Raw genomic sequence first — 27,334 nt, 5'->3', positions numbered from 1 at the left:
TCTTCAAATTCTATATGTTCGTGAAATGGTAGCATGATCATGGCAAACCTGAAACTGCTATCTTTAAACAGATTCGTGAAAACCCTAAAAATTATAGGGATTTACGTGTTTTCTGTAGGTATATATGTTCATTTCTAAAAATAGGTTGTTGGTGTCTTGGTAGCTATGCCAATAAAATTTGCATGCAGAATTAGGCCTAGCTCTGAAACTGTTGAATCTTCCCAAATCAGTAGAGAGACATGTAAAACATGCAAAAACACTGACGTCAAGTTCCATCTTAAGACTTGGGTCGATATATTTTGAAAGAGAGATGGATAATAAGGCTTCTTCATGCATGAAGAAGGGAAATGTGACTATTGAATGATCAATTGGTTTGTTAATTTGAATATGTGCTTTCTTTACCTTTTACTTCCATTGACTTTTACCTTTCAACCTTATTGCATTACAAGCATTGCACTAGGAAATTTTGGTTATCTGATTTTTGTTATCTTGCCAAAAGTAACGTTGTTAGTTTTTAGAGAGAGAGAGAGAGAGAGAGAGAGAGAGAGAAGGCTGAACCAACTAAGTAGTTTCACATTTATTAGCGAGAGGGAGAGAGAGCCGAAGAAAGCACAATTATTAGCTAGAGAGAGAGAGGGAGTCCGCATAAGGTTGGGGAATGCAGAAGATCATATCACAACTTAAGGATTTTTAATTTCAAGTGGTGGAACTAGAAAAGTATTATGAGCTTAAGTTTTAAATTTTGTAAAGAGACACCTATATGTAAATAGATACCAATATATAAATACATGAATTTGTATGAGTTGATATGGGCAATTGGACACACCAGCCCAAACATAACCATGCCACTGGTTTGTGTGTCTCTTTGTTTCAAAGTTGTTGGGTGATGAGTGCAACATCGCACATTTGGTTGGTGTAAATGTTGGCAATTAGGGCCGAATATTGAACCGAATCTTATACCACAACAACAACCCAACCCACTCTTGGGTGCAAGCCCCTAGTTTGGTGGATCCAAATCGGGCCTAGCAGTTTCGGCTCCAACCGCAAAAAAACTTGGACCAAGACAACCATATATTTAATAACCCCCTTTATAAAAGGCCATTGAAGATCCCTCACAATCTTAAATACGGGGCTAATTTTTTTTTTTTGTGTTACAATCCACTCGATTAAGGCACACGCGTCTGCGCGTGTGGGACCCTAGGTCCGAGTGTTGAACTGGATCTGATACCATTGTAACAATCTAATCCACTTTTAGGCTCGGGAGCAAGGTCCGATGGATTCCAACCCACCCACCCTTAGCAGTTTAAGTTCCAATTTCAAAAGTCCAAGAACCAAGACAACCATCTATTTAATAACCCCCTTTATAAGCCTTTAAAGATCTCTTACAATCTTCAATACACACTAAATTTTTGGAGTATTATGCTCTCTCTTCTCCTCCAATCCAAACTTGCAGCAACAGTCGCCGACTAATTGCTCGTCTGCTCGAAAGCGATGGGTGGCAGTAAGATAATTGATTGCTGACCAACAGATCAAGCAATGGATGGCTTTACAACACTGCTGCCCTTTATTATCTTCATCGGCATCCTGCTGTACTTGATCAGGGTAGTGACCATAGGGAACCTGCCGGTCTCTCCATCGGATGAATGAGCTAGCAAGCTTAAAGGCGATGTACCGTCACCACCTATTGGAGCCATTTGTTCATCAACACATGAGGATGATGATAAGCGATTCCTGTTGGATGCAGAACATCAGAGAATCGAGGATATTGCTGCCCATATTCTCTAAGAGTTATGCCGACACTATTTGGTGCCTGAAGAAGATCACTGAGATGGTGTAATCACCTCAAACTTTTCCAAAAGGCTGCGTTCTTTTACCAAAACACAAAACTCAACTTTAGATGTGAGATTTAAGTCCAAAATCCAAATTTTTAGATCTAAATCAAGCATTTCAAACCCAAAATTTGAATCGAGTTCGAGACGACAAAATTTGAGCATCGCAAATGCACCAAAGATCTCTTGGAGGCCTCCTCTTCATCATCTTGGAGCTTCATTCAAGATAAATCTAAGATCATTCGAAGCAGGGGTGATCATTTTTCCCTAAAATCATTCTCATTAGAAGTATGTAATCAACATCTCACTTCATTCTTTTCATTGTTTCTCTCCTCTTCATCTCCCTATGGCCATAGGAGATAACTCTCAAATCTCTATTTTAGAGTCAAGAAGCTATGCTCCAATGCACCAGAAGCATGAAAAGATGAGATGATATTTCATTTTATGATTGAAACATATTCTTTCTTTTCTTGAATGTAGTCCTCATTTTCTCTATTCTTCATCTCCCTATGGCCATACATGATAGTTCTAAAATCTCTTTTTCGGAATCAAAAAGCTATTCTTGAGTGCACTGGGAGCATGAGATGGTAAAGTGATATTTCATTTTATGACTGGAACATGTTCTTTTCTTGAATGTTGCGTTATTTTGGTTTCTTTATTTGCTCTCATCCTCATTTTCTCATGTCCATATGAGATAGCTCTCAAATCTCTATTTTAGAGTTAAGAAGCTATACTCGAATGTGCCGAGAGCATGAGAAGATGAGATGATATTTTATTTTATGATTGAATCATGTTCTTTTTTTTTTAATATTGCTTTGTTTTGAGATATTATCCATGCATAGTTGTTTGATTTTTCATTTATATGTGAATGTGCAGCGAGAACGAGACTGCGGTTTGGGATTGTCTCTTTATTCACGAATATGCACATGTTAATATGCATTTTCACGTCATTTAGTGTTAGTTTCTTTTGTAATCATCCGATTAAGAACCTTAATGAACATCTTATCGTGTTGTTTAATTTTCTTCCATACCCAACGGTGGAAGAAACATATTCCCTTGTAATAAACGAAGTAACTATGTTTTATGTTCATATATAATATTTGAAATCATGTTTTCCAAAATATTTTCGAAAGAACCCTTTCTAATGTGGCTTTGGAGACTTTGCTTAGGCTCTTGCATGAGTCCAAGCTCTCCTGCAGCTTATATCAAACTTGAAGTTGGTTATATTATGTCATTTCTTGATTTTGAATCTCATGAAGACACATGTGTATATACATGTTATATACATATATGTGCACATGATGATTCCCTTTATTCTTTTCTCCCTATGTTTTCACATTCTATCTTATAAATTTTCATATACACATGAATGCGTATATCCATGTGTTCTATTTCTCTCTCTTGAATCTTTTATTTTTTTCTTCAAGTTAAATGTCTTTTCCTACAAATTTCTTATGTATATACATATATTTGTATGACGATATATATGTGTTTGCATATAAAATTTCCTATTTCTTTTTCTTTGAAAATATCTTTTCCTATTCAAATCAAAATCATTTTTACAAACTTTCATATACGTACATATGTGATGGTATGCACACGTATATGTACATCTTTTTCTCTCTCTTTCTCTCATTCTTTCTTTCTTTGGGAGTTTTTACCTTTTTCTTTTGAACATATTTTTCCTCTAAGTAATGACCTAATATTAGATTCATGTTTGATGGTCTACAACCCCAATCCAATTTCAATTTTTTTTTGTTAAAATATTTATGATAGTTATCAAAACAAAAATCTTAGATGTATGTTATGGTAAGAATGTTTTTAGATGAATATTATGGTAGAAATGTTTTATTCTCTTATAATCATATAGAATGAATACATTCAGACATTCACACTCATTTGATATCACTTATGATTATAAGTACTACTCCAAAAAACTTAAGCAAGATGAGACGAAACTCTAACTAGGTAGTAACCGAATTATAGCAAAACATCAAACTTACTTAAAGTCTTAAGATAACACCAAAGTAATTTTTAAAAGATGATCTTCAAATGTTTCTAAACAATATTTATAAAGACTTCTCAATTCAAGTTTTTCCCAAATCAAAAAGTTTAAGATTCTCAAGTAATTCTTTAAGAACTTTTTTAAAAGTTTGAAACATCAAATCTTCAATATTTTCTCGAACACAATACCACATTTAAAATAAAAAAGATGTTTAAGCAAAAATGAAATGCATCAATAATAAGCATAGTCCTTGGATTAATTATCCCCGGTAAAGGCACCGACCATGATCAATCTTCGTACCAATGAGTGAGTCCATTTCTCTCTTATTTTCAAAATAAAACCTCGTTTTTTTGAAGCACTCCAAAAACCAAAACCAAAACCAAAAGATTTTTAGAAATGCAAACAGATGGTGGAGATGATGAAGATGGACCATATGGTGAATATTGTGCCCATATTCTTCGACATAGGACCGGACGATGTTCGGTGCTGGTACAAGCATTCTCAGGGTCTGTTCCGAAGTGGTGCAAGTGCGGATGAGAAGAAGAAGTGGAAGAAACCATTGTGAAAAGTAACCAGCATTCACGGGTTCAATCTCGGGAATGGGTTTGTCTTTCTCTTTTGTCTAGTTTCTCTCCTAATTTGCTAAATGATGTGTAGCTTAACTGGGTGGATAGGTTCCCACATTGGGTTGACGGGTGCCATGAGAGAGTTTTGTATGTCATTTTATATATGTGATGAGCTTACGTTATGCATGTTTTCTTTTGTGCCCAAACATTGCATATACATGCATGTGAGATAACATATGTGTGTGAAACAACAAATAAACACGAAATAACAAATATATATTGGAAAATTGAATGACGACTGACATATATGTGTGAAACAACAAATAAACACGAAATAACAAATATATATTGGAAAATTGAATGATGATTGTAGCTTTCTTGAATCACCCAGACGTGTGTGTGTATATATATATATATATATATATATAATTACATTTTCTTTTATTTTTTCTCTTAATCGTCGATCATGATCTCAAACGACTCTTATTAGGTAGTTGAGTTATTCTAAAAAGCCAGATTCAGGTTTTTTAAAGTCACCCAACCATCTAATAAGAGTTATTTGATCAATTATGATCAACGGAGAAAAAATAAAGAAAAACGGTAATTGGTATTTTTATCATTTAACATTAATTCTCACCTTTTTCTCAACTATTTATATGTTTTGGATAGATGACCTAATTGGTTGGCTGGGTGACTTTGAATAGCTAAAGTCATCATTCACCCAATACATATATATATATATATGAAAAGTAAATAGTGACTCTACAAAGCAAAGCAAAGTTACCCAACTTTCTCATTAGTCATTTGATCTATTGTAATGAATGGTTGAAAAAAAACAATAAAAAAAAAAGTGATCACCTAGCTTAGGTTTGGTGTCTCGTAATGTCTATTAGCTTTAGAATCACCGTTCAAGAGAAAGAGAGGTGGACAGCTCATAACAAAGAAGCCGTGACTGCCAAAACCAATTTAATATATTGACAAGTTCAGCTACTACTCCTGCGCACAGAGGAGCGCTGCCAGTGGCGGCTCTCTCTTGGAAGCTGTGTCCCTACCGGCCCTTTGGGAGCTTCTACTTCTGTGTCGATGACGGGAAGCCATTGTTAAGGGTGGACAACCATGATGCCGTGCTGCAGCTCCTGTTCTACTCCCTTCAGCTGCACGGCTCTGTGCTAGAAAGCGTGGAAGAGCATCTGAACTACGAAAGGAAGACGATAGATTTGAACAGCATATCTCTCTTGGATAATTTGAATAAACTCCCCCTCTCCACCGAAAGTGGTGTCAACCTTGCATTCCTTGCACTTGGATTTGTAAGTCTCTCTCTCGTTTACAATTCTTCTATTGCTATTTGTGTGTATCATTGGTCATGCTAGCTGAAACTCGCTTGTCAAAACTCTACTTTTTATAAACGAGTCAAACTTGAGTTCAATGCTCAAAATGTTAAACGAGTAGAATAGAGCTCGAGTTGTAAAAAGCTGAGATTATATAATAAATGTCAAAATATATTGAGAGAGTAGCAACAAAACAAGCTGATCTAATTAAAAGAAACACAACATGCTTGAACATAAATATATTGATCGACTTGAGTTTGAGCTAGCAAATACTGAGTTTTCTGGGTGGGTCGAGTTGAGCTTGCGCTGCTGGACTCAGGTCTTATGCTGCGTTATCTAGATTGCCTTTCTTGTTCATTAGTTTGTCTTCTTTTTTTTTTTAGCTAAAATTAACCTAACTTGTCCTTATAACTTGTAGAGCACCGAAGCCAGGCTAAACCTAATAGGTGCCCCGGAAATGGAAGTGGAAAGATCCAATAACTTGAGGAGAGTGGAAGGGTACAAAGAGCGCATCAGAAATAGGCTGGGAAAGCTGGAGAAATACCGAGTACCGGTGGGTATCCGGCCGGGCCGGCCCGGCAGGTCGGTGAGCCTGGCCCGATAGCCCGGGTCTCTGCCCGGCCTGGCCTGGCCCATTTAAAATTAAAAAATAATTTTTTAAAATAGAAAATATATTTATTAATAATAAATATATATTATTGAAACAAAAAAAATAAAAAAAATATAAGTTGTTAATCTAAACGGGCCGGGCCGGCCTATTGGGCACAGGCCCGGCCTGGCGGCGGCCTGGCCCCACGCCCAGGCTAATATGGAGCCTTGTGTGCCCCCGCATCCAGCCACGGGACGGGCTACTACGATGCATTCAAGCTGCAGCAAAGTCCGGCGGACTTCGAGGCTAATGTGCGTAGGCTGAAGCTGGTTGGCCTCTGGGAGGAGGTCCGGGAATTGCTCAAGGTGTTTGAGCTACCCGACTCGTTCGAGGTGGAGACCGAGTGGGTGGAGCTGGGCACCAAGATCCGCCTCTTGATGGAGCCCATCGACATAGCCAACTTCTATTTGGCCCTCATTGGCAGAGCTTCCCGTGGCTTGTAGACAATTGCTCACACCAATTTGTTTTATTTACTTATTAATATTTTATTCCTTTTACTGTTTTTAAATATAAGTGCTTTGAAATTTAAATCAAAAGTGCCTCTTAACCAAAAGTTTCTGGCTGGCTCCACCAGTGAGACCCATTTAATTTGGGAGTTTACCTAACGTCGTCTAGTACTGTATTATGAACGCAAAGACCGTATGGACAGAACGAACTCACTCACTCACTTGGACGGTCAGCAGGTCTCAGTCAAAGTCTTTCAATAGTGGGTTAGGCCAACGTTGGGCCAGTCAATAGTCACTCCAATACGAATCATTTTGCTACTTTTGATCAGCAAGATTGACTAAAATACTATCGAACCACTGTCGAGCTCGCCGAGCCAGCCGCGGCCCTGGAGATTCGATTGGCTCGACTGTGCAAAGACCGACGATTTAATTCGCTTGACCCTGCGGATGGATAATTAAGAGCTAGCACCCGAGTCAAACCGGCAAGTGGTAGACTGGAGGGACCCGAGTAAGTCATGAACAGAACGATTGCAATGGCTCGGTTGCAGTTAATGAGCATTAACCCGAGTCAACGGCTGAGACCCACCTAGCTAGGCGCGGTTTCAGGTGGGAAACCAAGTCGCTTGAGTAAGTCAGGAGGGGATTTCTTTTTCCACTTTGCCTGCAGGATCCAGAAGAGTGAGTTACTAATTTCCAACGCCCTAAACAAGTCGCTATTAGTTCTCCGGCAACGCCGGCTTCGCTTTTCGTTGGTCTCTATAGAAAAAAGCCATCTTCCATGAACCTACAATGGCCAACCGCTGGTCTATTTAGATCTTGCTTGAGTTAGAAAGGAGAGTGAGTTGTTGATTGGTGAGAGCAATGAACCTACAAAGATTAATATAAATAAAAAAGTGAAAGGGCTGTGGACGTGATATATATATATATATATACAAGGACCAAATCAAAGGAAGCTCTCTAACCAACATATCTCCTGCTCTCTCCTAATAAATGCTATAGAAAATTATGGTTAAACTATATTCCCCAACATACTTGAATTTATAGAATGAAAAGGATCAATCGGAAATTCCCAAGACTTCGGTCATATGGGAGGCTAATCTATTCACGACTCAGTAGATCAAATGTTGTGGTAGCATTTTCATCATCTAGTATTAGTTTACATATTTTTTTTTTCCTTGTTTTTCTCTCAAACGTACATCATAATGAATCAAACAAACATGATCATTCATAGGCATGAGCTGGATGACTCTGGATATAATAAGGGTCACCATTCTCTCTCTCTCGTCATATATAAAATGAAGATGGGGCTTTCTACACCACCTAATGCTCACTATGCCATTTGAGGCACTGAAACTCCTGATAAATTACGAAAATAAAGGGATACTTCTAGCAATTCAAATAATGTTGCTCTTCAAGACTTCAATTTAAAAGGTCTTTAATTAATTAAGTCTTCTTCAATATAAATTAAAATATGCACAACCTTTCTACAAAATGAAAGTCACTCTCATGATTTTTTTCAATTATTTAATGGCTGTTTTGATGACACTTCAAAACTATAAGCAAGACCTTATTTTGCCTCTAAAACTATGTCTTTGGAGTGTTTGTATATTGCCATCAAAATTTGTTGCAGGGGCTGAAATATAGTTTTAAAGTTTTAATAGCGACCGAATATTAATTTTTCAAAATTTTTATATAGATTAAATTAATTTTTTCAAAATTTATATGTAAATTTTTGGATTCTTTCAAGTTTCAAGCCCCACTCCCCCATTCCCTCCAGCGCTAAGTACAAGCCACCAATGTCTATCCGGACAGGGCAAAAACTCTTGGCGAGAGACTTCATTTAAGTTTAGAGTTAAGAAATGGCATCCAATCACATTTAAATCGAATCTACTATTAAATAGATCCCTCCGATCATAATTGGATTTGCATCAACGTTCAATTCGGAATAAACATCTCATATTCAATACCCACACATGCACTTTGAAAGTTAGTTCTTAACATATCATTTAATATGAATTAGATTAGATTCTGATTGTGAACTTGAAGTAGCATTTCAAACATATACAGCCTTTTAATATATGACATATACAGCCTTTTAATATGAACCCAGACTCAAATTCTAATATCTGAATGTTAATAAATCGGACATGATAAATATCGCGTCTTATTCAATCTTGGTTTATTGACATGTCTGGCAAAGGGAGCTAGACGTTAGTGTCTGTGCGCTCATGCTCTTCAGGATCAATTTTTCATTCGATTTCATTTCCGTTGTACATTTCTTATTTTTTTGATCCATGCATATCAAGAAAGGGATGATATTGTTTTCACTGAGCTGAATTTACGTAATTGAGATATCCGTCTTTGCTCATGAAAACAATAAACGGGCGGGAATCTCGATCAGAATCTGGTTCTACCCTCTGTAACATCTCCCAGTAGCGTCGCCACCACACCATGAATGAGCTTCCCTCAAAGAAAGCATCAGGCGACAACCAATAGTCGTTCACCAGTTTCATGACGTAGTCTTCAAACTCTCTCAATTCTTGCCTTATCTCTTCCTTCTTGGCCTCCCCACCATTTTCGAGATCAGGCAACTTGAGCGCTGCCTCCTCCACGTGAGCCCAGAAGCACGAGTCGTGCGTGACGTTGGGAGGCGCGCTCTTCCCCTTCGGCTCCTCCTTCATTGGAGCGGCGCCCGTCTTCTCCTTCTTTGCAGAATCCGCTTGTTCCCAACCCTCCAGCTTTGCAAAGTGAGGCTCTCTGTGTTTCAGATAGTCCTTACCACCTTTTGTGTAGTATTCAGCAATGTGCAGAGGCTCCACCATCCTTCTGCAGTTGTTTCCTCCGAAGAGCCAACTGTCTCGGAACGGAGCTTCTTGTGTTTGTGGCTTGTTTTCTACTTTCTTCACCTCCTTCTCCCAGTAGTCGACAAGGAAGGTCTTGATATCAGTCCGAACGTTTACTTCTTCACGTCCAAAGGTCTGTGATCTCTTGTAATAATCATAGTAGTTGTAGCCTCCTTTCTTGCAGAATTTCATGAACCACTCAAGTTGGGCCATTTTCTTTTTCATGTTATTGAGCTTCTTCGGGTTGTGAGTCGGTTTCTTCCATTCGCTTCTGTGCCTTTTCTCCATTGCTTGAAGAAGGGCATCCTCACCCTGCTTCTTTCAAAACAATACTTAATCAGTTTTCACGTTTAATGGTTCCACACACACACACACACACACACACAAAATATTCGAGAAAGAGACAAAGAGAGAATACCTGCTGATTGTTGCCAATTTCCAATGTTTGTAATTGAAGAGCCAAATCCACTTTTTGACTGTCATAGGAAGGAGTGAGCAGAACGTTGCATTTTCTGTATTTGGTGCTCTGCTCTTGTTGCTGAAGCATGGCTCCATAATCCTTGGGTTCCGTTTGAGCTGAATCTGCTGATCTCAACAGCTCGATTACCGAATCGGGGTCATCGATACAAGCATAACCTGATTCTGATAAGAGAAGATAGGTGCCAAAAGGTTTGAACTGTAGTTCGGCTGATTCAAGGAAGCCGCAGGAGGAAATTACGGGATCGTCAAGACTGAGGACGTGCCAGAATTGAGACTTCGATTGCTCCATCTTGCCAATGGCTGTCTGGAGTCCTTTGTTTCCAATAAAAGGGGATCCATAGGTGATGCATAAGGGCAGTGCTGCGGAGGACCTGTTCTTCAGAAGCCATAGCGTGAATAAGGCAGCCACTGCTCCCCCTTCCGCGTGACCAACAACTATGAGCCTTGGTTGATTTTTGGCGGTTAGTGTCTTAAGCTGTTCCACGAAAAGAGACATACATACCATTAGCCAATTGTGCCTCCTGGAGATCAGTACATATCAGGAGCTACCTGTTCTAAGAAAAGAAACAGAGAAGTAGCCGTCATGGAATTGCGAAAAGTTTCCCTCTTTTATGTGGTAGTCCCACCTTTGTGGACTTGTAAAAAGATTATTGCTTGTGGCATGGAAACTAAATGAGAGGCCATTGTCTTGCTTAGATAGGAAAACAAGTTCTTGCAGACCAGCCTCAAGGAACGAGTACCTTTCAATGAAGCAGCTGGTGGTGGAAAGAGAACATTATTCTTTCTCTACCATACACAAACAAATCAAACACCAGCAATAACAACAACATAATTTCAAATATATAATTGGAACCTTTAAACACATTGCAAACATGATTAAAGGGCACCATACATAAATAAGGAAGCAAAATGATCGGCAATAATAACACTGTTTTCGTATACGTGTCTTAATATGCTTCCATGCGATGGCTCACTCCATGAATTTATGCTAGAAAGCAATATGTAATTTTATTACTATATATATATATTATAAAAAAAGAGAGAGAGAAAAAAATTAAATGCCACAAAGACAAGCCCCGCGGGTTGTTTTTCGTCATTAATACTTGGCAACGAACGGTCAGGTAAAGAGTTTAAGCTTGGGAGAACGGAATTATACGAAGGATTTTGCTGATAATCGTCTGGAATTAAGATTTCTGGTAATTTCTTGAAAGTGATTCCGGCGAGTGTGATTAAAATATGGAGGGGAAAAGGGAGGAAGGCGGAATACCTTGTCTGTGAGATCTGGGCGTTTTAAGAGTGTGCAGAAAGTGGAAAGAGGGAAGCTGTCGAGAGCAACGGAGGGGTTATCCTTGGTGATGAGGAAGCTCAGAGGATGGGAGTCAACCAGTGACTCGAGATTTGGCAGCACGTCTTGCCGTCGACTCGGTGAATTGAAGGCGAGGATCGTGAAGCGGGGAAGCTCCCTGATGGCGAAGCTGATTGATCTGGGAGATTGTTGGATCTGTGAGATGAACTCCCACGCTCGGTGGAGGATCCGAGTACTGGACAGTATCAGATTGGCCTTCGCCACTCCACCACTGAACTTCCACGATGCTTCCATGCGTATCAGTGTGTGTGTGAGAGAGTGTGTGTGTGTGTGTGAGGCGGCCGAACCAACTCAGTAGTTTCACATTTATTAGAGAGAGGGAGAGAGAGAGCCGAAGGGCACAATTATTGGGCCACAGAGAGAAGGAGAGTCTGCCTAACGTTGGGGAATGCATAAGATCAGATCGCAACTTAAAAGATTTTTAATTGCGAGTTCACATGCACCAGTCTGAGGGTGAACAACGACCTCGACCTAGGTCAAGACTCATTAACAAGTTGAAACTGATGAGTCGAGCTTGAGTTCATGAGTTGACTCGTTTAAATAATTTATAATCTAGTTGAGTTCGAGCTCAATAGGTAACTGTCGAGTCAAACTCAAGCTTTAATCGAGTTTGTCGAGTCTTAATTAAGTCGATATATTCAAACGAGTTTACGTGTTTGTCAAACCTTAATCGAGTCGAGCTTGAGTTCAACATGTAACAATGAGTATCAATTCTATTCAAAAGAGTTTATTGAGCTTTAATCGAGTTTAGCTCCGCTAAATATTAACTTTATTCAAAAGAGTTTGTCGACTCGAGCCGAACCAAAGCTTGAAGTTTCATTAATGAAGCCGAAGTCGAACTGATTGAATTAACACTCAGTTGGTGTTAACCCTAACCACCCTTAGACGACACTGGATTGAACGTACAATGTACTTAAAGGAGCGAGATGATGGGTCGGGCGCGTAAACGCCAACGACCAATGACTTTGGGCCATTGACTGGGGAGACTTGAGAAACGACGGAATTTAATGACTCAGCGTTCCAAAATTGTTTGACCAAATCGTCGATGGGAATCTTTTCTCCTGTGTAATTAAATACATAGGTACACGTTAAGAAATTTCTTGGTCCCATCAAACACATGTTTCGGCTCTTTTTCTTCCACTAACGCCGAGGTGGAAGGAAAGTTCTGAAACTCTTAGCTGCCAGGACACTGGGAAAATAATCATAAAACTAAAAATAAAGAGGTCACTTGGAAAAATTTGGAGATAAATTAAACTTCTTACGATCTTTCCACATTTTTTCCTTATTTTAAAGGCAAATATGAATCACACATGAGCCAAATAGCGCCATGAAGCCTTGACAAGGAAAATGAGTTGCCATCTCACCGGATGATGGCTTCAAACAGCACTCGGTTGGTGAAATAGTAGTCATGTTGTTTTGTTTTTCTTCAGTTGTGCCGTGGTAAATAAGGGGAGGACATTTTAATAATTTGTTAAAAAATATCTTATATATATATATTTTTTATTTTTTATTATTGTTTTTACACAAAAGTTGTTTTTTACCGTATCAAGTAAAGGTGTTTTAGCCATTTACTTACTTTACTTGTGGGTAGCATTATTGAGGTCTTCCCATTGACGACGAAGGTGCTCGCATCCTTCCCATTGACGATGAAGGTGCCCGCCGAATGCAGTGAAAGACTCTGCGACGTTGATCTTGTCGTATGCATCTCTTCTTCCCCTTACGAGAAATTGCGCAGGACCCGTGGCCGCGTATACGCCATGGCAAGTAACTCAACTGATCTTCACTTGTATAAATTAGCACCATCCCCAGCATTCCCATCTACGGCTTAACTCAAGTTACATCTCTCTCTCCCCCTCTGCCTTCTCCTCCATTGAGGCCTTACAGCAACAGTCGCCGACTGATTGCTCGTCTGCTCGAAAGTGCTGGGTGGCAGTTAGATAAGTAATTTCCGGCCGACAGATCAAGTAATGGACGGCTTTACAACACTGGTGGCCTTTCTCATCTTCATCGGCCTCCTGATGTACATGATCAGGGTAGTGACCACAGGGGAACCGCCGGTCTCTCCATCGGATGAAGGAGCTACCGAGCTCGATGTAGCGTCACCACCTATTGCAGCCGCTTCTTCGTCAGCACATGAGAATGATGATAAGCGATTCCAGTACAACGTTTTTTTGAGTTTCAGAGGGAACGACACCAGAAACAGATTTGTCAGCCATCTGTATAAGGCCCTTAAACGGAGTAACGTGAGTGCTTTCATGGACAACCGTGATTTAGGGAAGGGGGAACCTATCGAAAACTTGTTGAAGCACATCAGAGAATCGAGGATATTGCTGCCCATATTCTCCAAGAATTACGCCTCCTCCATTTGGTGCCTGAAGGAGGTCACTGAGATGATGGAGGTGATGAAGACGGACCAGAGTGTGGATATCGTGCCCACATTCTTCGACGTAGAACCGGACGACGTTCGGTGCTGGTACAGGCATTCTCAGGGTCAGTTCCGATGTGCGAGTGCGGGTGAGAAGAAGAAGTGGAGGAAAGCATTGCGGAAAGTAACTAGCATTCATGGGTTCACTCTCAAGAATAACGCGAACGGGTTTGTTTTTCTCTTCCTCCTAGTTTCTCTCCTAGTTTGCCAAATGATATGTAGCCTAACTGGGTGGACGGGTTCCCACATTGTGGATCATCCCTGTTCAATTTTTACTAGTTGCTTTGGGTTGACCAGTGCCATGAAAGAGTTTTGCATGTCGTTTTGTGTATGCAACTAGCTAACTAGCTTATTATGTTGGATGTGAACCTTACAATTAATACGTACATTTTCTTTTATGACGAAACATTACATATGCATGTATGTGAGATAACATATGTATGAAATAACAAATAATGTTGGATGTAAACTTTACAATTAATATGTATACTTTTTTTTGTGACCAAATATTAAATATGTATGTATGTGAGATAACATATATGTATAAAATAACAAATATATATAAAAAAATTGAATGACGACTCTAGTTTTCTAGAGTCACCCAGTCATATATATATATATATATATATGTATATATATATATATATATATATATATATATATATATATATATATATATATATACCTTTTCTTTTTATTTTTTCTCCTAACCATCACTCATTATCAAGATTTTATTAGATTGTTGGGTGAATCTAACTATTCAATATGTTAGGTAGCTGGATGAGTCTAAAAAGCTATATATATAGATATATATGAAAATTGAATAATGACTATGGCTTTTTAAAGTCACTCAGCCTTTTAATAAGAGTCATCTGATCGATTATGATGGATGATTAAGAGAGAAAAATAAAGAGAAAATGAAATTGATATTTTCGTCATTTGGCATTAGTTGTCACCTTTTGCTTCAAGTTTTCCTCTCAATCATATATGTGTTTTAGATGGATGGACTCATTAGATGCATGAGTGACTTTAGATAGTTAAAATTATATATATATATATATATATATATATATATTAGCTTTAGAATCACCGTTCAAGAGAAAGAGAGATGGACAGCTCAGACCAGAGATGACATGACTGCCAAAGGCAATATCATATATTGACAAGTTCATTATTGCCTGCTATCTGGTTGCAAGCTAGTAGAGTCTTTAACCTACATGAGTTTACATCAGCTTATCTGGTTGCAAGCTAGTAGAGTCTTTAACCTACATGAGTTTACATCAGCTTTAAGTATTGAGCAGTTTTCTACTTTCTTCCGGATTCCTGGATTCATCAAAATCTTGAAATAACTGGTTCTTGATTTTTGGTTCTCGTCCCGCAATCTAATTTTGTTCCGTGTAATGCAACTGTAAAGTATAAATATTAATAAAGTACATACAATCCCCCATAAACAAGTATGCATACAATGGATGTCACCAAGTGCCAAATTTTTGCTGATACATGCCTTCATTGGTTGCCTCAACACTTACTACATAATCTCTTCGCTTCCATCTTTCCCACATCTTATGGTTGTGGATACCAACTGCAGGGACGAGGCAGAATTAGTTGATATTATTGTTGAGGAGGTGCAATCAAAATTAGGCAAGACTCCCCTGCACGTTGCGGAGTACCCAATTGGAATGGAAGGTCAAGTTCAAGAAGTGAGGAAGCTCTTGAAGAAAGATGGACGGGGCGTAAACATGATCGCCCTTCATGGAATGTCTGGCATTGGAAAGACCACAATTGCCAAAGCCGTTTACAATGAATTGTTCCATGATTTTCATGGCGCTTCCTCTTTCATTTCAGATGTAGGGGAGAAGTTTGGGAAAGGCGAAGGCGTCAAATGCCAGGAGCAACTTATCTATGACATAATGGGCAAAGAAGACCGTTTCAAACATTCCATAGGCACCACCGACGCTGGAATAAACAAGATCAAAGAGACGACAATAAGCAGGAAGGTCTTGGTTGTTCTAGATGACATTGATCGTGTAGAACAACTACAAGCATTGGCTGGCGCGCGAGATTGGTTTGGTCCAGGGAGCGTGATCATCATCACGACCAAAGATAAGAATCTACTGTCCGATATCGAGGAAAGCCAAATTTATAAGCCCAAGTTATTGGACGAGGAAGAATCGTTCCAGTTTCTGGTGCGCCGTGTCCTTAAGGGAAGGCAACCAACAAAAAAGGAGCTCGACATGTTAAGAGAGATTGCTAAAACTGCTGGAGGTCTGCCCTTAGCCCTTAAGGTGCTCGGTTCTCATTTGTCTAGCAAAAGAAACATGGAGGAATGGAGAATTGAACTAGAGAAACTAAAAGAGATTCCAGATAAAGATGTTGAAAGCAAACTGAAAATCAGTTATGATGGACTACCGGACGTAGAGAAGGAGATTTTCTTAGACATATGCTGCTTCTTTGTTGGTGCAGACTGCGGAAGGTCGACCCACTGCTACTGGGAGGCCTGTCGTTTTCATTCGGAATCTGCAATTAAACTCCTCCAGGACAGGTCCCTCATCAGTCTGGATAAGCAAAACAGATTTCACGTGCACGATCTCCTCAAAAATATGGGAAGGGAAATAGTTCTGCGAAGGAGAGAGGTACGGCCGAGTTGGGAGATGAGCAGGCTTTGGTCTAGGCATGATATCTTCCATTTGCTGCAAAGAGATGAGGTAAAGCTCTGTTTTCTCACTCCTCTCTCTCTCTCTCTCTCTCTCTCTCTCTCTCTCTCTCACACACACACACACACATATTTCAAGTGGTCTTTGAAGTAGCTAGGGAGACAATTCTTTGCCGATGGATTTTTACCTTCTGGTAAGGAGACATCATAACTGCCATGCTTGTTCTATCTTCAGGTGCCGAGCTGTGCAGTAACAGGAATCATGCTCAATAAAGAAGTGGAGGAAGGGAAAGAACTAGGTAATAGTGTCGAATGCTTTGGAAACATGCATCGTCTAAGAATGCTTCACATGGAGGGTGTAAACTTCAAGAACAACTTCCATTATTTTCCCAAGGAATTGTTGTGGCTGGGACTGCCAAGGTGTTCCTTTAAGCCTCCACCATCGGGCAACCTTCGGAAGCTCGTGATACTCAACTTATCTAATTGCAATTTGGCAAGCCTATCCATCCTTGGAGACATGGTTGGTGTAGTTCTTTCTTGTTACGTAGCGGTGTATCAGATAGCTTCAATTTCCTAATCTTGAAATTTAATCAAAATGAAAAATTTTGCAGGTCTTTGAGAATTTGAAAGTTCTTGATCTTAGTTCGACGGATCTGACTACGATACCAGATTTCGGCAACTTCCCTTGCTTGGTGGAGTTGATACTCCGGCAGTGTGAAAAACTTGCTAAAGTTCATTCATCCATAGGAAAACTCAGAAACTTAGTAACATTGGATTTGAGAACATGCACAGTATTGGAGGAGCTACCTGAGACAATATGCAATCTAAGGTCTATTGAAGTCCTTCATCTTGGATGGTGTGCAAAACTCTCATCTTTGCCCGCACAAATAGGAGACTTGATATCATTGAAGGAGCTTAGCCTCAATGATACAGCGATAAGAAAAGTTCCTGCTTCAGTGGGGCAGCTTACAAGCCTCCTGGAGCTACCGTTACAGCGCTGCAAATGGTTGGAGCCATTACCTGACTCATTGACTGGTTGGATCTCCTCAGGGAGGGTGAAAATGTTCGGAACTCCCTTGAGAAGAATAGAGGACGAGATGGACTTAAGTAAAGGAGTGCAAAAGCTGAGAGTTTCATCATGCAAGTTGCTTGCCGTTCTACCTGATGAATCCTGTAAATTAGTACAGGAATTTTGTTTAACAGATCCTACAGTTCAAGAGTTTCCACATAGCATAAGAAGACTACAAAATCTAGTCATTCTCACAATAAAATGCGAGCAACTCAGATCTTTGCCTGTGTGGATCAATGGTAGGCAACTAGAGAAGCTTAGAGGATTGGAAATTGAGAGCAAGAGTCTCAAGAATATACCAGAGAGCATTGGGTCGTTGGAAGGACTCAAGACACTGAAACTAGTGTGTGAAAGTCTTGAATCATTACCTGACTCGATTGAAAAGCTAAAAAGCCTTGATACCTTTGAAGTTGCAACTGGAAATCTTGAACAGTTACCCCGCTGGATTGGTTCTCTGAGAAGTCTTAGAAACTTGAAAGTGGAGTGCTCCAGTATCAAAGGTATCCCTGAGTCAATCAAACAATTGGAAGAACTTGAGAAATTAGAACTGCATGTCGACAATCCTAGAGCTCTATCCAACTCAGCTCCGCTGCCCAAGAAGCTGAAGAAATTCTCTTTAAGTTGCAACGATCTAGAAAATTTGCCTGATTGTGTTTGGTCACTGGTTGAGCTTGAGGAATTCTCATTAAGAGGGTGTGGCAGAATTGAAGCGCTCCCAGATGACAAATTGGGGAAACTGAAAAATCTACTTCACCTAGATCTCTCACGAACTGGGGTCAAGACAATCCCTAAAAACATTTGTTGCCTTCCAAAATTGAGGTCTCTTCAAATCACTGATGTTGGAAATGATAGTACTTTCTGGTTTGAATGATTGCAGACGATGGGGATCTCGTCCTTGAAGAATGGAAGATTAATAAAGATATGATAGATTATGATTATTGAAACGGACTTCCTTGTGTATTTGTGTCTGCATTAATATATTGTATTGTTCTCTTGTGTGTTCTTAAGGAAAACAAAAAAAAAAAAAATCAATCGTTATTATCAGATAAATGTGATTTTTATTGTTCAAAAGATATATTAGTCATGGAAATGAGATACGCATGCCTTCTGCATAAATTTGCTAGAAGACGTAGCCGTTCAGATAAATTCGTTTGTCTGGTGGGCGCAACATAATTGCATTTTGTGGGAGATGTCTTCTACCACAAAAACGATATCGCTAGAAATGAAACTCTTCAGCATCAACATATCATATGGTGTATTTTGGGAAAGGTCCTCAAAGTTGTGAATTAAAATGGCAGCAAGCCAAGAGGGGCTTTTCAAGCTTGAAACAATTTCAGCTCTTCCGCTTGTTATCATTTGCACTTCGAAAACTACCATTTGAATATCAACAACATCACATAATAGCAACTTCGTATAATATTCATTTCCGGTCAAGTTATCACTGGAAAAATTATCCGAGAAAACAAAAAACTTTGAGGTACTACAGAAGTTGACTCATATGGGCGAATTGATGACCCCACAAGTCTCTAAAAGCCAAAAAATGGACTTGGTAAAACTTTCACCATGTCATTGATCAAAACAACAAATTAAAGAATTAACCCCATCCCAACATCAGTTCAATTTGCAGTTATCACCTTGCTTATTCTTGTGTATTATATGAGTTTATTGTGAATGATCAAATTATTATACACTGTTTTGTGCATGTGTTTGCCATTGTCTGCCATGGCATCTAAAAGGTGATGAAAAAAAAAAAAATTCTTGTGAGAAGAAACTGCATGGTAGCTAGTACTATTTTGAAAATTTACAGACAATTCAGAAAAGGTATAGAAGGCTCTTCCTTCTGTGCGTCAATAGAACAATGACCAAATTTCGAGATTAATAAAGGGTAAAGAAATAAATGGAAGCGGTAGAAGATAACCCGCGCGGGCAGATGGGAGTCGCCGAGTCGGCAGAAATTAAGACACGCAGAGGAAGACGGCATCCTGCAAGTTGCTCTAGACGCAGCATGGCAAGGAAGCCAGAGCCGAATGGATGAATCTGAGGGCGAAAAGGGGACGAAGAACCGGAGGAGGAGGAGAACCGACGGAGGCTAAGTACCGGAAACAACACTTACCCTTGAGAGGGAAGGAAGGGGGGAAGGATGCCGGCAATATCACTTGGGGAAAGGGGAAACAGAAAAGGGGAAGGAAGAAACCAAAAAGGGGAGATGGGAGAGAGGCGTCCTCCAGCAGCACGGAGAGAGGGGACACAGCAAAAGATCAAGTCATTAATTGAAGTGCAGCAAATAATGCCTCCATTGTAACAGTCTTAGAAACCAAATCCCATATAAACAATAAAAAAAGCTCTCACCAAACCCATATAAAAACAGAGTTCTAATCAATAAAAAACTGAAAACAAAAGACTGATCATCATACACGGTTTGATGAAAGAATAGGATAGAGGGGAAACACAATCTCTGCTCACCTTGATTCACCGATAAGTTTAGGCTTCTTGTGATGCTCGTCTAATCAGCCCTTTTCTGTGAATGCAAAGCAAAATCTGAGACACTGAATGAGGGAAGGAAGGAATCAAAGAGACCAAGAGAGAGAGAGACGAGAATGGGGAGAGATATGGCGAGACACAAGAGAGATACTGAGAGAGAGAGAGAGAGAGAGAGAGAGAGAGAGAGAGAGAGAGAGAGAGAGAGATATGGCTCATCATCGTTCGGCAGAATATGTTCTTTAACTGCTTGTGGTGAGTAGAACGAATGATGGTTCCTCCCTTCCCTCATAAACTCAGTGAAAATGATGGTTGTTTATATCCCCTTCCCATAACCAACAGGGGCTTTTTTTTGGCCCATGGAAAAGGCTCGCACTCGATCATCATCTCACAGCAGCTCTCCTGAAGATCACTCTCGCAGCAGCTCCTCTTCCACACCTCTGTCGAGGTAAGGTGCAGGCTGCCTCTCTCCATCGCTCTTCATTTTCAGTAACGCCTCTGTGGCCAGGGACTTCAACTCTTCAAATTCTATATGTTCGTGAAATGGAAGCATGATCATGACAAACCTGAAACTGCCATCGTTAACCAGAATCGTGAAAACCCTCAAATTTTATGCCAATAAAATTTGCATGTGGAATTAGGCCTAGCTCTGAAAAGTAGAGAGATGTAAAACATACAAAAACTCCGACGTCAAGTCCAAACTGAACTTGGGTCGATAAATTTTGAAAGACAGGTGGATAGAGGAAGGGAAATGCAACTGTTGAATGATTGATTGTTTGTTAATTTGAATATGTGCCTGAGCTTTCTCTACTTTTTATTGCCATAAACTTGCACATTTCAACCTTAATTGCGTTACAAGCATCACAGTATGAAATTAAATTATGGTCACATGATTCTTATTATCTAAGAGTCGATAAAATGAAAATGCATAAGGACAAGAAATAGAAAGAGGGAGAGAGAAAAAGAGTCTGCAAAAGATTGGAGAATGCATATGATCATATCAAAACGTAAGAAATTTTAATTGGAAGACCACATATGGTAGTTAAGCTTGGGCAACGGCCTAGTACTTGACGAGTAGTCGGCCCTTTGCTTGATTGGGTTTGGGCCCAAAAAAAATTTTTCTATTCGGTTCAATTAATTTTCTTATTATTTTTATTTAATATTAATATATATTTTATTATTAAAAATATATTTTGTATTAAAAAATCTTTATTTTATATTAAAAAAATATTTTTTCGTTTGAATCGAGTTAGTGGACTTGAATATAAAATATTTATATAAGAATAAACATGAATTAATAAGAAAGCAGCCCCAACCCAGTAGGCTGGCCAATAGGGAGACGCTCCCTAATCCCTTTTCTCTTTTTTATCAAAAGACGAAACTGCCCTGCCCATAAGAAGAAACTTACCAAGAGATGGCCTTCCCATTAAAATGCCCCACTAAGATTGGCACCACGTGAAGTCTGTGAACTCTGTCGCAGGAAACGACAAACTTCACCGACTTGAGAAAACGACCGAATTTAACGTGCAAATATTACATTGTTTGACCCAAATCGTCAATGGGAATCCTCTTTCTCTTCTGTAAATCGAGGGAACCTGATAGGTACATGTGAAGGAATTTATTTCTCCCATTAAGGCTCTTCTGCTTCCACAAAGGTTTTGAAACCTTGGCTGCCAATGCCAGTGAAAAAAAAAAAAAAGATAAAAATAAAGAGGTAACTTAGAAAATTTGTAGATAAATTAAACTTTTTAAGTTTTCTTTTCACAGTTATTCCTCGAGGCAAAGTTGAACCACACTCGAGCCAGATGGTGCTATTAATTGTGAAGGAAAATGAGTTGTCATCTCACCGGAAGATGTAATTAGTTGGAGTAATGGTCTTCTTGTCTCCCGTGGGAGAAGGGAGGTGGGAGTTGCTAGGACTGCCTGGCTGCTGATCTGTGGAGCCGAGCCATTATTTCGTTGTGGGTATTGATTAATCGAGGTCTTGCCATTGACGAAGCTGCCTGGCAGATGCAGTGGAAGACTCTCTCCTCCTCTATATTTCTTCCTTCCTACGTACGGCAGGCGTTGATCTTGCCGTATATATATGCATCTCTTCTTCCCCCTTACGAGATTCTGCCCGTGGAACCCATGGCAGGAGATTCAACTGATCTTCCCTTATCTTATTATATAGATTAGCACCATCCCCAGCTGCGGCTTAACTCAAGCCACATCTCTCTCTCTCTCCCTCGATTGCAGCAACAGTTGCCGCCCGATTGCTCGCCTCGCCTGCTCGAAAGTGCTGGTTGGCGGTGAGATAATTAATTGCCGGCCGAGAGATCAAGGAATGGACGGCATTACAACACTGGAGGCCAGTATCATCTTCATCGGCCTCCTGCTTGTCATGATCAGGGCACTGGCCGTAGGGAACAACCATTCGCCGGTCTCTCCATCGGATGAGGGAGCTACCGAGCTTAAAGGCGATGTACCGTCACCACCTATTGGAGCCGCTTCTTCGTCAGCACATGAGAATGATGATAAGCGATTCCTGTACAACGCTTTTTTGAGTTTCAGAGGGAAAGACACCAGAAACAGATTCGTCAGCCATCTGTATAGGGCCCTTAAACAGAGTAATGTGAGCGCTTTCATGGACAACCGCGATTTAGGGAAGGGGGAACCTATCGAAAACTTGTTGAAGGCCATCAAAGAATCGATGATATTGCTGCCCATATTCTCCAAGAATTACGCCGACTCCGTTTGGTGCCTGAAGGAGATCACTGAGATGGTGGAGGTGATGAAGACGGACCAGAGCGTGGATATCGTGCCCATATTCTTCGACGTAGAACCGGACGACGTTCGGTGCTGGTACAGGCATTCTGAGGGTCGGTTCCGAAGTGCGAGTGCGGATGAGAAGAAGAAGTGGAGGAAAGCGTTGCGGAAAGTAACCAGCATTCATGGGTTCACTCTCAAGAGTAACGCCAACGGGTTTGTCTTTCTCTTCCTCTTAGTTTCTCTCCTAGTTCCCACATTTTCAATTTTTACCAGTTGCTTTGGGTTGACCGGTGCCATGTGTCCTTTTAAGCATGTAAAGAGAACCATTACCACATTTACGTGAAATAATAAATAAGTACGAAATAACAAATATATTTAAAAAATTAAATGACTAACTTTTTAGATTCACTCAACTATATATATATATATATATATATATATATATATATATATATATATATAAGTAAATAGTGACTGTACAAAGCAAAGTCACCCAACTTTCTCATTAGAGTCATCTGATCCTTCACGATGGATGACTAAAAGAGAAGGATAAAAAAAAATGTGATCACCCAGCCTTGGCGTCTCTTAATGTCTACTAGCTTTAGAATCACCGTAAGAGAAATAGAGATGGGCAGCTCATACCAGAGATGACATGACTGCCAAAGGCAATTTCAAATATTGACAAGTTCATTATTGCCTGCTATCTGGTTGCAAGCCAGTTTTAGAGATTGAGAGATGCACAACTTAAATTACATCTGTGCCTTTGTGGTTCAGAGAAAACATGGCCAGAGTCTTTAACCAACTTGAGTTTACATCAGCTTTAAGTATTGAGCAGTTTTCTACTTTCTTCCGGATTCCTGGATTCATCAAAATCTTGAAATAACTGGTTCTTGATTTTTGGTTCTCGTCCTTCTATCTAATTTTATTCCGTGTAATGCAACTGTAAAGTATAAATATTTATAAAGTATATACGACCCCCCATAAACAATTAGGCATAGCCAATGGATGTCTCCAAGTGCCAATTTTTTGCTGATACATGCCTTCATTGATTGCCTCATCACTTACTACATAATCTCTTCGCTTCTATCAACTGCAGGGACGAAGCAGAATTAGTTGACATTATTGTTGAGGAGGTGCAATCAAAATTAGGCAAGAGTCCCCTGCACGTTGCGAAGTACCCAATTGGAATGGAAGGTCAAGTTCAAGAAGTAAGGAAGCTCTTGAAGAAAGATGGACAGGGCGTAAACATGATCGCGCTTCAAGGAATGCCTGGCATCGGAAAGACCACAATTGCCAAAGCCGTTTACAATGAATTGTTCCATGATTTTCATGGCGCTTCCACTTTCATTTCAGATGTAGGGGAGAAGTTTCGGAAAGGCGAAGGCGTCAAATGCCAGGAGCAACTTATCTATGACATAATGGGCAAAGAAGACCGTTTCAAACATTCCATAGGCAGCACCGACGCTGGAATAAACAAGATCAAAGAGACGACAAGGTGTAGGAAGGTCTTGGTTGTTCTAGATGACATTGATCGTGTAGAACAACTACAAGCATTGGCTGGCGCGCGAGATTGGTTTGGTCTAGGGAGCGTGATCATCATCACGACGAAAGATAAGAGTCTACTGTCGAAACAGGATATCGAGGAAAGTCAAATTTATAAGCCCAAGTTATTGGACGAGGAAGAATCGTTCCAGTTTCTGGTGCGCCATGTCCTTAAGGGAAGGCAACCAACAAAAAAGGAGCTCGACATGTTAAGAGAGATTGCTAAAACTGCTGGAGGTCTGCCCTTAGCCATTGAGGTGCTTGGTCCTCATTTGTCTTGCAAAAGAAACATGGAAGTCTGGAGACGTGAACTAGAAAAACTAAAAGAGATTCCAGTTGAAGATGTTGAGAGCAAACTAAAAATTAGTTATGATGGACTTCCGGACGTAGAGAAGGAGATTTTCTTAGACATATGCTGCTTCTTTGTTGGTGCAGACTGCGGAAGATCGACTCACTACTACTGGGAGGCCTGCCGTTTTCATTCGGAATCTGCAATTAAACTCCTCCAGGACAGGTCCCTCATTAGTCTGGATAAGCAAAACCGATTTCACATGCACGATCTCCTCAGAAATATGGGAAGGGAGATAGTTCTGCGAAGGAGCGAGGTACCGCCGAGTTGGAAATTAAGCAGGGTTTGGACTACGGATGACATCTTCGATCTACTGGAAAGAGATGAGGTAAGTCTCTCTTCTCTCTCTCTCTCTCGCACCCCCTCATTTCAAGTGGTTTTTGAAGTAGGGAGACAATTCTTTGCCGATGGATTTTCCCGTAACAATAGGAGACGACATCATGACGGCCATGCTAGTTTTATCTTCAGGTACCGGACTGCAGTAAAGTAACAGGGATCATTCTCAATAAAGAAGTGGAGGAAGGGAAAGAACTACATAAACGTGTTGAATGTTTTCGAAACATGCATTATCTAAGATTGCTTCACATGGAGGGAATAAACTTCAAGAACAACTTTCATTATTTTCCCAAGGAATTGTTGTGGCTGGGACTGCCAAGGTGTTCCTTTGAGTCTCCACCGTCGGGCCTTAACCTTCGCAAGCTTGTGATACTCAACTTATCTAATTGCAATTTGGCAAGCCTATCTTTTTTTGGAGACATGGTTGGTGCTGTTTCTTTCTGGTTATGTAGACACGTATCAGATAGCTTCAAGTTCCCAATCTTGAAATTTAATCAAAATGAAAAATTTTGCAGGTCTTTGAGAAGTTAAAAGTTCTTGATCTGAGTTCCACGGATCTGACAAGGACACCAGATTTCTGCAACTTCCGCTGCCTGGTGGACTTGACACTCCGGCGGTGTGAAAAACTTACTAGTGTTCATCGATCCATAGGAGAACTGAAAAGCTTAGTAGCATTGGATATGAGAACATGCACATTATTGGAGGAGCTACCTGATACAATCTGCAATTTAGGGTCAATTGAAGTCCTTCATCTTGGATGGTGTGCAAAACTTTCATCTTTGCCGGAACAAATAGGGAACTTGAGATCATTGAAGGAGCTTAGCCTTAATGATACAGCGATAAGAAAAGTACCTGCTTCAGTGGGGCAGCTGACATGCCTCTCTGAGCTACCGTTACAACGCTGCAAATGGTTGGGGCCATTACCTGACTCATTAACTGGTTGGTTCTCCTCAGGGAAGCTGAAAATGTTTGGAACTCCCTTGAGAATGATAGGGGATGAGGTTGACTTAAGTAAAGAAGTGGAAGTGCGGAGAGTTTCATCATGCATGGTGCTTGACTTTCTATCTGATAAATCATGTAAAGCAGTAAGAGAATTCTATTTAACAGATCATATGGTTCAAGAGTTTCCACATAGCATCATAAGACTACAAAATCTGGACATTCTCTCGCTAAAATGCGACCAACTCAGAGCTTTGCCTGCTTGGGTTAAGGGTAGGCGACTAGAGAAGCTTACAGAATTGGAAATTGAGAGCAAGAGTCTCAAGAATCTACCAGACACAATTGAGTCATTGGAAGGACTGAAGACACTGAAACTAGTGTGTGAAAATCTTGAATCATTACCTGACGCGATTGAAAAACTAAAAGGCCTTGAGATCTTTGAATTTGCAACTGGAAAACTTGAACAGTTGCCCCAGTGGATTGGTTCTCTAAGAAGTCTTAGACAATTGAAAGTTAAGTGCTCCAGGATCACAGCCATACCTGATTCAATCAAACAATTGGAAGGACTTGAGAAATTAGAACTGCAGATCGATAATCCTACCGCTCTATCCGACTCAACTACGCTGCCGAAGAAGCTGAATAAATTCTCATTGAGTTGCAAGGATCTAAAAAGTTTGCCTGATTGTGTTTGGTCGCTGAGAGAACTTCAGGAATTATCATTAAGAGGGTGTAGCAGAATTGAAGCGCCCCCTGATGCCAAACTAGCGCAACTGGAAAATCTACTTCACCTTGATCTCTCACAAACTGGAGTCAACAAAATCCCTGAAAGCATTCGTTTTCTTCCAAAGTTGAGGTTCCTGCGGATCGCTGATCATGTCGTAAATGGTACTATTTCTTTATGGTTTGAAGGACCAGAGACGACGGGTTGATGGGGTTCACATCTTTAATGAATAGAAGATTAATAAAGATATGATAGTTTACGACTTTATGTAAACAGATTTCCTTACATATATGTGTAAGATCATTTGGTGGACCGGCATATGTCAATTAGAAATTTCAGACATTATGGCTGTCTTAACGTAAATATCCGCTTAAGTGATTGCATTTTAGGATATTACGTCATTTTAGATGGTATGGGGTAATTTTAAAATGTATAGATACCAGTACGCAATTACGGACTCTTTGATGGACGGAATTCGTAATTGTCCTCACTATAAAATGGTAGTGGTCCCTGGGGTCGTGCAATGGTTGCCTAAAACATTGGTTTCTAGGGTTTTTCT

General features: G+C 40.0%; 4 protein-coding genes across 9 annotated transcripts in view; 2 read left to right on the top strand and 2 right to left on the bottom strand.

Moving 5' to 3' along the window:
- LOC116258968 (senescence-associated carboxylesterase 101-like) overlaps nt 1-20,910 on the bottom strand; it is a 36,518-nt gene extending 15,608 nt beyond the window's left edge. The window contains exon 1 of one of the 2 annotated variants that reach the window (XM_050079006.1): nt 20,123-20,910. Coding sequence is in view for 1 of the 2 variants with exons in the window: in XM_050079004.1 (XP_049934961.1) it covers nt 13,089-13,217 (129 nt within the window). In the remaining variant the exon portion in view is untranslated. Of the gene's footprint in view, nt 1-13,088; nt 13,224-20,122 lie in introns of those variants that run through there. The other variant, XM_050079004.1, reaches the window with a different exon arrangement.
- Nucleotides 9,056-11,857, bottom strand: LOC116258969 (senescence-associated carboxylesterase 101-like). Of its 3 annotated transcripts, none has more exons than XM_031636517.2 (3): nt 11,414-11,857; nt 10,085-10,621; nt 9,056-9,984 (listed from the first exon to the last, which is right to left on the bottom strand). In XM_031636517.2, exons 1-3 carry the CDS (start codon nt 11,744-11,746, stop codon nt 9,148-9,150), a joined length of 1,707 nt encoding a protein of 568 aa, XP_031492377.1. In that variant the 5' UTR covers nt 11,747-11,857; the 3' UTR covers nt 9,056-9,147. The 3 variants fall into 3 exon arrangements, with proteins under 3 accessions (XP_031492377.1, XP_031492378.1, XP_031492379.1); XM_031636518.2 differs by having other exon boundaries at nt 9,056-9,981; nt 11,414-11,856; XM_031636519.2 differs by having other exon boundaries at nt 9,056-9,978; nt 11,414-11,853.
- Nucleotides 13,448-18,709, top strand: LOC116258967 (disease resistance protein RPV1-like). Its single transcript, XM_031636511.2, has 4 exons — nt 13,448-14,105; nt 15,526-16,642; nt 16,826-17,110; nt 17,202-18,709. Exons 1-4 carry the CDS (start codon nt 13,480-13,482, stop codon nt 18,528-18,530), a joined length of 3,357 nt encoding a protein of 1,118 aa, XP_031492371.1. The 5' UTR covers nt 13,448-13,479; the 3' UTR covers nt 18,531-18,709.
- Nucleotides 20,911-21,988: 1,078 nt separating the features above from the next.
- Nucleotides 21,989-27,087, top strand: LOC116258965 (disease resistance protein RPV1-like). Of its 3 annotated transcripts, none has more exons than XM_031636509.2 (4): nt 21,989-23,101; nt 23,985-25,107; nt 25,248-25,538; nt 25,631-27,087. In XM_031636509.2, exons 1-4 carry the CDS (start codon nt 22,464-22,466, stop codon nt 26,981-26,983), a joined length of 3,405 nt encoding a protein of 1,134 aa, XP_031492369.1. In that variant the 5' UTR covers nt 21,989-22,463; the 3' UTR covers nt 26,984-27,087. The 3 variants fall into 3 exon arrangements, with proteins under 3 accessions (XP_031492369.1, XP_031492368.1, XP_049934960.1); XM_031636508.2 differs by having other exon boundaries at nt 25,236-25,538; XM_050079003.1 differs by lacking the exon at nt 25,248-25,538.
- Nucleotides 27,088-27,334: the final 247 nt, after the last annotated feature.

The sequence above is a fragment of the Nymphaea colorata genome, chromosome 8 (assembly GCF_008831285.2).
Source record: "Nymphaea colorata isolate Beijing-Zhang1983 chromosome 8, ASM883128v2, whole genome shotgun sequence".
In the NCBI taxonomy this organism is placed as follows: domain Eukaryota; kingdom Viridiplantae; phylum Streptophyta; class Magnoliopsida; order Nymphaeales; family Nymphaeaceae; genus Nymphaea; species Nymphaea colorata.
The sequence above is the reverse complement of the archived record's forward strand: the minus strand, read 5'-3'. Positions and strand labels throughout refer to the sequence as shown.